At 41.3% G+C, this 12,954-nt stretch overlaps 1 protein-coding gene across 1 annotated transcript; it reads right to left on the bottom strand.

Moving 5' to 3' along the window:
• Nucleotides 1–3,774: 3,774 nt before the first annotated feature.
• On the bottom strand, nucleotides 3,775–8,807 carry LOC104158098 (insulin-like growth factor 1 receptor; the record flags this gene model as incomplete). Its single annotated transcript, XM_009695663.1, has 3 exons — nucleotides 3,775–3,919; nucleotides 5,761–5,906; nucleotides 8,495–8,807. Coding segments are annotated over 3 exons (604 nt in total), but the record flags the coding sequence as incomplete, so codon positions are not given.
• Nucleotides 8,808–12,954: the final 4,147 nt, after the last annotated feature.

The raw sequence follows: 12,954 nt of genomic DNA on the forward strand, positions 1-12,954 counted from the left end.
ACGTGGGTGATGAAAGCGTTTCAACAAGTTTATCCCCCCCTCCATAGTGTACAGGACACAAAAAGCTCCTGAAAGAGGTAATGACCAGATGAGTACACTGCTAATAAGAGAGCAATGCATGATGTGTAAAGGCAAGTGACTTGCACCAAAAAGGGAATGAGAACCGGCAAAGGACTGTGAACGAGAGCGGTGGATGAGCGGGTTACAGAAGACAACCAGGCAGCAAAGGTTTATGGCAGACTGACTACCCTGGAACAAGACGAGCAACCCTGCAGGACACACAGAATACAAGACGTTCATCTCTCAGTGCTACAATGAGAAGACAGACGGAAAATCCCACTAGACCAGATAGCTGGGACATCAATCAGTAAGAGACAGGAGAAAAGCAAAATCCTTATTACTTTACATACACAAAACATGCCACATGTTGGCTAGAAACTGCCTATTAACATGGTATATGTTCTACATCTGTATCACAGTGTGACCCTGATCCCTGATGAGGGCCTGACAACAGAGCCAAATATATAGAGCAAACACCACAACAGAGAACAATACAGAGGACAGTACTTGAACAAAATGCTCCATTTGATGGTCTATCTTTAAGGAAGTTTGTTCTTCAGCATTTCTCTACCAGCTTGAACTTTATCAAATTTCCAAAACATTGCTAAAGTTCTAATAATGCTGGTATATTCTTTTGCTTGTGTTTGCCCACCACAGCTTCAAACAGAACCACTGAGGTTACTAACAGGTTATTAGCAGAGGTTATTATCTGTCTCTAATAGATACTTACACACATCTTGCTAGTGTAAATTGTAAGCAACTTAGAGATGATTTTGGCCAAGAATTGCATCTTTACAGGCATATACATGGGTCAGAAACTAGGGGCTTTCATACTATCCCATGGATTTGGAAGTAATGCATCTTACTAATACTGAAGTTTACTGTTTTCTTGGCCGGTTCGAAAAGGTAAACTGATGAACTTCTTAAACTCTGACACAAACCCAATCTCATACCTCAGCATACAAATTCCCCAACCCACTTTCTGAAACTTCACTTATGCAGGGATGGCTGAAAAACAGTGTCTTTACAGACTCCCCTTAAACAAAAACAAAGCCGAGGAACATTCCCCCATGGGAGCCTGTCACTGCAGACACGCTCACCACCCATGTTTACCACCAGCCCGGACGGCATTATTCCTTTCTAAAACACTCTTAATACACACGGTGACTGCTTTGTTGAAATGCTGTGGCTACAACAAGCCTTGGTGCTATCTTGCTGACTGTCTGAATTCACGATATCTGACAATAACAATTGCAGGAAAACAAACCGTAAAGTCTTCAGTAAGGAGCCATACAACAGCTAGAAATCCTGCTCACACCTTCCAAACAGGTCTGGCAGCTACCGATATCTCTGCTTCAAATGGATGTAGAAAACAGGCATGGGGGGGTTGTTTTGCTTTTATAGAGACTGTCCTAAATTTGCTGCAGAAGTTGAAACTCAATGTCAGCAGCTGGCTGGTGCCACAATAGGAACTCTTCCTCAGTCATCATCTCCTCACTTGCTCCTGAAGGCCACAAATTGCTCATTTCCCAGGTACCCAATCTGGAGATGCTTTAAGAAGTGCTGCCCACATGCCATCCATCAACATGGCAGCTGCAGTCGATGACAGCAATGAACACAGAGCACCCCAGCAGAGTCGACATCAGACTAGGAATCAAAACCCTGCAACAGACACTGAGACCCCTCCAGCACATCTCCATTTCAGTTGTCCTATTTGCAAAGGGAAATTTTTTTCTCGCCAGGGCAGCACGTTCACTACAGACATGTTCAAAAGAGGCAGTGAATACTCTGAGAACAAAGTAAGCTCCCTCTAAACTTTCCATTTCCTGGGATAACCGAGGCAGGCACCAGCAACTGAATAAGGAAGAAAGAAATACTGAAGTACTGTTTTGTTAGTCCAGTTCAATTAAGAAAAAAAAGGGACGGTGGTGGTGGGGTCAGTCATGTAATGAACAACTATCATAATGGATCTGAAGTTTACCTCCCTCTCACGCCCCGAGGCAATGCTGGCATAAACAGCTATTGTTCCAGCAGCCCAGTACTTCCCAGGTTAAGACCCCACTCCCTGTTGTTCGTAACTCTGCCAAAGTAATTGTTCAAGCTTAGCCCTTCCTTGCCAGGTGCCTACTTGCATCTAAGTATTTTTTGAAACATTATTTAGATGGTGGTAACGCCTAAATTATGCTAGGCCTTTTCTAAGCAAAGAGACTGCCCTTGACCCTAAGTGTGTAACTGCAGTAATTTCCTAGCATGGGTGAATTTTAGCACAAGTAGCTCTTTACTACAGATCTACTTTACCTCCCTCACTCATCTCTGTTTTCCTCTTCAAAGCTGCACCTATTTACTTCTCTATTTGGGAATCCAATTTTAAAACCTGCCATTTCCCTTCATATCAGCTCTGCTTACTGACATACAAGCTACCATAAACATAATTACTACTTGAAACACAAAGCTAAACTCAAATTTAAAGAGAGCAAGGGAGGGAGGGAGAGAGAAGAAAAGACAAATCGATAACTGGAGTACCTGTGAGAGCACGCCACATCGTAAGTGGGCTGAATGAGTCTTGTGCTCGGCAAAGTGACAAGCCTCTAAGATTTGCAATTAGAAACAAGGTTTTCCGTAGACCCAGTGCTCTTACTGAAAAAGACAACGTGCTTTTCAAGTGCAGGATGAAGAGCTGCCCTTTAACTCGCTCTGTCACATGGTGGAATTTCAAGAATTTAAGGCTGACCAAAGACTAGCCTGGGAGAAAGAGGGAGGTTGTGAAGAATCCCTCATGCTGTAACTTTATCCTGTTGGGGCAGAGAAATCAGACACAAGCCACCTTTCCCATGACCCTCCCACCACCTTCTCTTACATGATTTCCTAAAATTCTTCATTTAATAGTTCTGTCATTACTGAGGGAGACTTACTTCTCCCAGAGAACACTGGTTTAAACTTGGGATGGTTACTTGATTCAGGAAGAGAAATAGCAAGGCAGTTTGCTGAAGGACCAGTACCACACCTCAGCACTTGCAAGTTCTGCAGAGATGAAAACTTTTGTCTCGACTATCTCTTACCATCATAGGAAAATGGGAGTTGTATACAGGAAAAAGTATCCCACATTGTGTAATTATAGAAGTGATATAACCCACAGCAAACATTTCAAAGAATCAACTTCACTTCTCCTGACCAGTCTTTTTCCTGTTCAATAGATAATTCATTTAATGTCAGCATTTCAAGGAGTTGCAAACAATTGCAACTTGCAATCTACTTCACACTAGTTGGGTCACTTCCAGTTGCACTCCTTGTTTAGTAAAGTTCAGGTTTCCTTTCAGCTGACATTCTCTGTAAAACGCTGCTTAAAGCCAACAGTAAAGAACTGCAAGGAAATCCAATTGTTTCTGAAGACGTGCTTTTCTCAAACAGCGCAAATTGAAGACACACTCAGTTTGTCAATGTAAGGACTCTCTCTAGAAAAATGTAAAGTGAAAAGCAACAGCAAAGTTACCAGTATTTTAATTTACTCAATTTTAATATACTCAATTTAATATGCTGATTTGGATAGTAATCCAAATGAGCGATGACTGTGCAACGGTGCTCATTAGAAGAAAAACACTGCGTATTAGCGGAAGAGAACATTCTGTAAATGGTACGTGACTATTTATTAGGAGACTTATTTTCTGCAGCTTTCTATTAAAGTGAAATTGCATCTACTAATATCTGAACACTTACCCATCCACCTGTTCCTCTCCCAGAATATACCGCAGGTTCTTCAAGAAAGACAGGGAGACTAACGCATGGGAATGACGAATCTTCACATACCCTGTTACTGTCTCAATCAGACCCATAAAATTCTCCAGTTCTGAGGCGATGTTATCTATAGCAAGAAAAATGTAATTTTGTTATTGCAAAATTCATAGCTTTAACTGCTATTCTGCTTAATACAGTATTAGCTCAGTAAAAGCAAATGTTTGTACTTGTTGCTTTTGAAAATGAGACATACTGGTATTCCTCCCCCAGTAATAGTTGCCTGTGTGGACAGATGGTTGAAGGGCAAAATAAAGCCACAGAGCAACAGTGGAAAACCAGTCTTGCTTTTCCATACTGGTATACCTGCTTTTTCCATGGACACTGCACTCTGAAGCCAGCACCAAATGTTGAGCCAGCATTCTGGCAGGGATGAAAAGACCCTTGTGTAGATGTACACATCCATGAGACTGGAATTGCTCTTCGGCTAGAGAGCAAAGCTCAGGCGGAAAGCTCCATTGGAAAACAGAGAATGAGACTGAAGATGAAGAGGTGGAGGTACACTATTGGTCTTTTCTGGGCCATAAAGCATTGCTTTCAGTGACCTAAAAAGCTCTGGCTACAAAAATGAGAACTCTTGATGAAACGGCAAAGATAAAACTGTAAGGATGTCCTCATGCCATAGAGCATGTTCTATATAGCCTGCTAAAAGTGATTTTTCTATAATAAATTATTAAAACAACTGCAGAGCAAGCTCAAATCTTCAGTACTGCCCCTGCCCTAGGAACTGTACTGTCCCTGCCTAGGTTTGCAACACCCCATCCTTCACAAGGCTCAAGCTTTGTAGTCCTTACCTCCAGCAATCCTGAGCCCATGCCCATCGCCTGGTGTCATTATCCTGAGAAGTTACACTGCAGTTATGAGGGAAAGTTTATAAGCACTCAGGATGGGAGAAGCTGCTACCGGGTGTGTTTGCTGCCATAAACAAACCAAAGTCCTCAGAGATGACTGGGAAGCCCAATTACCAAATACCAATGGTTGGTTCCCACACCAAATAAGCTGGGTGGAAGCAGATGATCTTCAGCACTCTAAGATAATACTTAAAAAAAACCCAAACCCACCCCACACTTGCCCCAGGTAACTAGAACATCTCCCATAAGGGAAGACTGTACCTGTAAGAGTGGGACCATGAGTGAAATAATCCACATGCTGCTGTTTCTAAACCCTGAAGTTTTCATTCAGAAAAAAAAAAGGAAGAAGGGAATCAAATGTATCTCAATCTTTCAACCGTATTCATGAAACCAAAAGGGATCTTCCACAGTGAGATTCATTTCCAATAAAAACTAACGGTAATTTTTACTCCGCTTTTAAGAGCTCATCAACTGTCAGCACTTCCCTGGCTGATGAATCACTGCTCTGACAAATTTAATCCAGAGCTTGTTCAAGACATGCGACAAAGGTAGCCAGCTCACTAATGATGACCATCCAGAAACACAGCGCTGGGCTTTATATGAGCTCTCAGCACTCTGGATTCCATGTTTTAGCAAGACACCACACCGTGCCTTGAAAAGTGAGGATATGCAGTCTGGCAGTGCCATGTCTTACTTGCAGACAAGTTATTTACCTACCCAGATGCAAGGATTTTTGACTTTTCCACCTTTTCGGGCCTTTATTATTCCTTTGGGACTACTGCTCATCTCACTGCCTAATCCCAGTTCCCTGTCCTGCCAAAAAAAGCTAACAAAAATACCAGCTTTCCCTGCCTTGTAACTTGGTAGCTGGATACCTGTTCCATCCGCATGTTGGAGAATAGTGCTACAGTGAGCCAAACCAAACAGGAGCGCTACTATGGGACTGGAAAGCAAACAGTTTGCTGAGTTTTTAATGTTCTTATCATTACGCTGACAGACAAAAGCAAAAATATTAAAAGCAGCCTTATCAGAGGTTCATAAAGAGAGGGCAATCACTTACTTCCACGACGGATGTTAATCAGCAGATTTCCCTTGAGAATTGTGCATCCCTGCAACATTTGTGCTGACGTGACAGAGTCAATGGTCTTCGTTTTCCCATCCTCACAAATTTTGGGGCAAGGCCCCTCACAAGGACTGCAGAACATGCTGTTAGGAAAGAAAGGGGGACTGAAAATAAGTAACGATACACAACTCAGACTACGGACTGCTCCGAGTTAAATTTTGAAAGACATTTCCCTCTAAAGCTTAGACAAGTCCTTCAGGCTAGAATGAAAGTTACCATACTTCCGCAGAGGGCTGTAGGTAACTTCGGATGCTTGCCCACTGGACTCCACAGAGGCCGGAGCATCGCACCTCCTGTTTACAGCAACACCAGAGTGAATGAATGGATCCATACCCACTGTCTGCCAGCTTCTGAAAGGCTCTGTGGTCCTTCCAAAGTCAAAGGCACTTCAGGTAAAACTCAGTGCCCTTCCATTTGTGCACTTATTCTAACTTAATGATACCCAAGAAAGACCACCCTTCTCATTTACGCAGGCAGTCTCTGAGTGCTGTGAAGTTTCGTGCTAATCCAGGCCCAACCTCCAAAAAGAGGCCAGCCAGGAACTGGAGATAGGAAAATACTGTTCAACTTCTTATAAAGTTGCCTGTCTCCATGCTCTTAAACCAACATTTAAAGCTCAACACTAGGGAATTCCATGCTCCTGGCCTTTTTAACTCAGGAAAGACAACTGTAGAAGCATCCAGTCATGAGTGATGTGGAGAAAGGGAGCAGTGAATTAGTCACTATTTCTTACAGCTTAAGAGGTATTAAAGCAACAAGTTTAAACTAACAGAAGGATGCATCTTGATACAAAACAAAACTAATTTGCAGCAGGAAAAAAAAATTGGGAGAGATAGGCCAGAAGTCTAAGCAGGTTCAAAATAGATTATACAGACAGAAAAAGAACAGGTCCATCAGTGACTATAAAACACCAAACAGAGACAGCCTCGAACTCGGAGAAACCAGATTGCCAGAAACTGGGAGGAAACACTGAAGTGCAGGCTCGCTTCTCCTGCTTCTTATACTCACAAGCATTCATCAGCATTTTTTAATGGCCAAACTCAAGGAAAAAGAACTCAGGCCAGCCTAGCCTTTGGCTACAGCAGCTTTTTAAAGGCTTCATGTTAAACTGTCTGCATACTCATTTCAAATTTGAACACTTCAAGTGTGCACAAAACATGCCCTCTGATCATTCCTCCTGGTAAACGTCTTTCCCGATTCAAGGTCATTTTTATTTTTCAATTTATTCTAGCACTTCCCTTTGTATTTCATTATTACTTACTCTACCTTATCGCTTGAGGGGAAAAATGAAAAAAACCAAACCCAGCTCCAAAGATAAAAGCTTCTGATGACAATACAGATGAACATGGACTTAACTGTTCATTCTCTTTAAGAGAAGCTGAACCCACTGTCCTCTGAGGTTTAAAAAACATGTACATTAGTAAAAACAGTTTTTCATGCATAAATAATACAAGAAAGAAGCTTCCTTTTCTTACTAGTAAGCTCCTATTTCAAAATTCTGCACTGTAACACGCCACTAACCACTAAAAGCTGCAAACACAAGCAAGAGGCACTCAACTGAATGTACAAAGAATGCTGGAAATTCTTTCCATTTGCAACTATTTGTTAACACCACCTCTGGGGAACAAAACATTCGCTAGCCTTGAATTACAGCTCCTTTCAATCTTTGCAGCAGAGCACAACACTGAGATAAGATAGGATGGCCGTGCACTTCGGTGTAAGCTGTTCAAACAGCTGGTACTACAAGCTCAAGCAGATAACAAAAGAAACATTTCTCAGGTGAATATCTGGATTTGAGCAAAAGCAGTGTTAAGTTGCTTACATCCAAATGCCAACCGGAGACTGCCTTAGCATTTGATTGAATGGATGGATGACACCTGGTGCAGGTATCATCACAACCACCCTTCCAAAAAAACCCAACAGGCCTACAAAGACATCTTCTTAGCATAGTACTGAATTTCTACGGATTTCAGTACACTGACTGTCCTTTACTCAAAGTCCACAACTTCCAAGGATCAGCAGGCAGCTAAGGCTGCTTGCATAGATCACTGGCAAAATAAGAAAATTATAAGCATGCATCACTCCAACTGTTAGAATTAAATAAGAGCAGGTGAGTGACATTCTTGGAAGAAACTACTCCGTATAATATTGTCTGCTGCTGCATTATTTTTGTCACCATCTACATGATTGCTCCCTTCTAAAACACCATTGTTATCTTCTGGAAACAGTGAAAAAAAGGAAATAAAATTAAATACACTATAGAATATACGTGTCTAAAATACAAGCAGACATAAAACAAATAATATGAGAAGGAAGATAACTCCTACAGTTTGTTCTGTGTGATAATGGTCATCGGCCATCCTCCAACCTTGTGTTCTGGGGCTTTCACTTTCATTTGTTACTGCCTACTTGAAGACCTGGTTCTGCATTGTACTGATCTCCTCAAGTCCTTCAGAAGAATCAGTGGCAACTGACAATGCACAGGACCACAAACAATCAGACCTTTCAGGGGTGAATTCATCTAAGCAAGACTTTACTAGCAAGTCATGCAATTTCCCATTGTATGTTCTCACTTCTAGCTAACGTAATTTGCATCACAAGCTGCCACAGAACAACGGATGGAAAAACCCGAACATGACAACTCCGATGAACTTTCCAGAAGCTGCATTACCTTTGGGTTCCGTTGCGTATGAATCCAGAGGGGCATTCTGCCATGCACTCATCGTTGTGAATCACAAACCTCTCATATTCACTTGTTTCGGTGGCAGGGACTTTGGAGCAAAACTCTTTAGTGACGCAGCGCCAGCCCTCAAACTTGTAGGTGTTGGGAGGGCAAGTGGGCATGCAGACTCCTTCGTAGTAGTAATTGCGGCAGGCCACGCACGCGGTGTTGTTGTCAGGAGCCGTGCAGCTCCCCAAGCATTCGGGATGGCAACACTCATTTTGGTCTGTACAGGCTCGCTTGCCACATGAGCTGGGGCACACTGCAAGACAGAACACAAGGTCACATGAACAACAGCTATTAAACGAAGTGAACGGCATCAAAGGAAAAACCCTGATCCGTACAACTCTATGCTTTCATTCCCTGTGCTCTAGAGCACCTCTGCAAAAGAATCAACTCCTGTAAGACTGACAAATTAAATTCTGTTTTTCTCAGTTTTACTTCCCTGAAAATATCTTTTTCTCAGATCAAATTTATAACATGAACCAATTAAATAATGCGGAAAACTGCTGAAAGCAAGACCAACATAAGGATAATGGAAACAGGCAAGTACTGGAACCTATTCCATAGCCCAAGTATTATGGTTAATTTTTTTTTTTTGAGCGCTGACTTATTGTCTTTCTAGGCATTTCTTGTCTTTCCTAGTTGTACTTCAAATTGGTCTTTTACTGGCAAGAAAACAAGCTTCCTTTAAACAACTTAATTACACTTGTACAATAAAGCACTGCGATACCGTAGCACACATGGTTAGACTGACCCCAGTGTGGCATCCCAACGTTGCTTATGTATGCAAAATGAGATTTAATAAAGTACAGATGGTACACATCAAATACTGTGGAATCATGGAGCTACTATTTTCCCCTGAAGAGCGTAACAGAATTCTGCCTTATCCCCAAATTCTGAGTTCAGAGAACGAAATATGAAAGGGAGAGAAAAAGGGGGTGCAAATTTATTAATTTGTTTTACGTGAAAACCTTTCAGCTTGGAAGACACGAACAAAGACCGAAACATCAGCAGACAAGCTCACCACTGTTACATCAAAAGAAGTGGCAGTGTTATATTTATGTAACAACAACATTTTGATTACAGCGTTGTATGGCCTTTTAGCCATGCGAGTTGTGTGCCAGAGGCTCTGTAAACAAACACAGATAGGAAATCTGGTTTGCATTAAGTAACTGGTTTCCACTTTCTAACTTAGCTAAAGCACAGTATCAATAACAACAGCATAAAACAAAATTTCAGTAGCGCAACTATAGTGAGATCCCAGCAAAGCACCACAAGACATTTAAACTGAACGACTTGAGCAAAAAGCATATAACCAGCAAAGAAGGTAATATCCCAAAATGAACATGGAAGCAGCAGAGCCCAGCCTATAGAGAAAGACAACTTTTATGAAACCGTAACAGTTCCACATAAATTCTGCATTCCAATTTATCTTTCAGTTTGCAACTACAGTGTTGTTTTAATGCAGGATTAAAGTGCCCTAAAATCCTGACTCCCTCCTCTTCCCATAACGAAGTCTAGGCTTTCCAGTATGTTTTTACATTGCTACTGAGCAGAGCACCACAATCACAACACAGGACTAAAAGCATGACAGTGCTATTAAGCAAGGATTTTTTTTTAAAAGAAAAGAAAAAAGAAAAAACCTGTTCATAACTCTGCATCAGGATCTAGACATCCTACATCAAGTTTTGATTATAAGAAGCCATTTTCTGCCAGCTTTGAGGTAGTGTCCACGTGTAAAACAGCCATCAGAGAACTTTGCATTTCTTATCAAAAGGGTTCTATACTGATCTTGTTGAATTTTATTCACTGGGTTTTTTTTAAGCCCTAACTGCCAACCTTGCAAGTTTAAGCACCGGGGTATGAAACTGGGTTCTCCTTACACAATTAAGGTCAAGAAAGGTCTTGTGGAGGAAATTCCACCTGCAGGTACTCCCCAAGTAACCTGACAGTCTTAGCGGTCTCTCTCCTATATTAGCAGGTAGCTATGAAGTATCATCATCAGAGCTGCTTACAATATCTGATAGTGCCATTACCTGTATGTACGGAGCCACGAACCACTAACACAAGAAGTTTGTGTTAAAGATAGCCTGGATACACTGAACTGAAGGCAGTGGGTTTACTGCGTGAAAAGGTACTACTGAAGTTGCCCAAGAGCTCACTTGTCTTTTCCAGTTAGAAAACAAATATTACTTAACTCTGCAGTCCTTTCCTCGCACACACTGCTGTTACAACCCAACAGCAATGCCGTTACTACTGCTCCATACCTGTATACTCTTTTCTTCAGAGCAAACCCAGGCAGAAAAGTAGAAGGAGGGTGGAGATGGGAGACTATGAGAATAAGGAGGTGAAAGCACGAGGATGGCCGATGCCTGCCCGGGTAGTGCAAATATCACACGCAGGCCAAATTAAGAAATTTTTTTGCAGAGTCAGTTACTTGTAAGACTACTGAGAGCGGGAATGCAGAGGAAATCACTGCTAAATAATGCATTGCGTAAAGATGCTGGAGTTGTGGGTTTTTTTCTTGAAAAGGAAAAAAAACCATACACACCAAACCCTTACACAGAAATAAACAAGCATGCAGGTCTCTATATTTTTTTGATGGTAACCTACACCAGTGTAAAAGGAATAAAGTCTGCCCGTGCCCAGATGCCACTTTAGTAAAGCAGCACAAATTGCCTCTCACCTTAAGGTATACAGTACTACTTGCATTTGCAACTACTAAGGGATTAAAAAAAACCAACACCACAAAACACACACACAAAAAATCAGTGGGTCTTGCTAGCAGACAGACTGCTGTTCTGAGTGGGTGCCAGAATTCAGTTTTAGTGTGGTAGCTACATTTCCAGTTCAAAGCCCTACTAAGAAAAATAACACACATGTACCCCATGCCTCCACAAAGTTCACTGATTTTTTTTGTTTTCATCTAGACAATTTGCTAAAAAACAAATGCTGCTACATTGAGATAAATGTAGTAGGAAAAGACTGAGTTTATTTCATTCTTGGGAAAGACTTTTCTATTCCCTTAATGTCTCTGCCATTCATAAACAGCCTGCTATATAAATAGGAATCCCTGCATCTCCTGGTAAATCTGCTGACTCTCGTCTACAGAAATATAAATTGAAGCACAGAAGGACACACGAGTTCATATGAAAAAGGCAATCAGTGAAACGGGTTTTCAAAACTACAGTAATATTTTTAATCGCAACCATTTTAATGAGAACTCTTGAAAACTTTCTGAAGATAATTTTTTAAAAGCTCAGCAACCTTGCTTTTCTCTCAGTCCTATTTTTTCCTCGTTCTTGCTAACGTTGGCATAGTTTTCAGCCTGGAGACAATACGGGTATCCTGTTTCTTTGAAGAGGCAGAACAAGAACTTTTGTAATATATCCTACACACACACAAACAACAAAAACTCTTATCTGCCTTGCATGCCAATTCCCTCAGATATCCCTGTTATAAAAACCTTACTTAACAACACTGGCTGGCCTTACAATCCAGTCCCATCTATCCTCCCCTCTGCCCTCCCAAACTGTGCTACTGGAGCTGCTAGATTTGTGCCAAAACATTTAGAATGCAGGTTCCAAAATACTTCTGTAAAAAAAAAAAGGCAAGCCCTGAAATACGCTCATTAACTTGTTGACTTTAGTCTGCAAGAACGTAAGAGAGACAAACATAAGTAAATAGTGGGCTGACGTTTGGGGATAGAATTTTATCACCCAGGTACAACAGTGCCTTGGATCATGAAGGCTGATGGTTGTATAGAAAAAAAAACCCCAAGCCCCTGAACAAATCCTTGCTGACAAGCACAAGTGCAAAAAATGCTTAATTGTCACCATGTGAAGCTACCAAGATAATGGAAAATTGCAGAGACCTTGGAGGGCAGCCATGGAAGAAGGAAGTCAAAACAAGACCTGGAGAAGGGCAGACTCTTATGCAGCTTCTAATACAGAGATGATGGAGGCTTCACTAGACCAGAGTGTGTATTTACATTTAGGGAGTGAAAGTACTGAATAATCATCAGATCTTCAGAGAAGGACATTACAAGAGTACCAGTAGCCACAAATCAAATTTACCGGAGCAAAACTAACAACAGCAGTTTGACCATCCATGCTTCAGCTTCTCTCCAATTTCTTCAAATGAGAAGTCTTCCTTGTCAACAAAATTCAGGAGATTTTCCAAATACTAATAAGATACTATTATCACTTGCAAAAAAGGCAAAGTTTTTCATTCCAAGATGCCCACTGACCTAGTAAATCAGATTCAGACCTGACATACAGAAAGCAGATACTCTAAATGCAAACATCCCCAAAACAAGAGGAGCTCCAAGAGAATCTGACTCGGAGACTCATTCTTCTCAATTAAAATCCCCAAGATGCTAAACCAAAATTGTGAATACAAAGCAA

The sequence above is a fragment of the Cariama cristata genome, unplaced genomic scaffold (genome assembly GCF_000690535.1).
Source record: "Cariama cristata isolate BGI_N322 unplaced genomic scaffold, ASM69053v1 scaffold14592, whole genome shotgun sequence".
Lineage (NCBI taxonomy): Eukaryota > Metazoa > Chordata > Aves > Cariamiformes > Cariamidae > Cariama > Cariama cristata.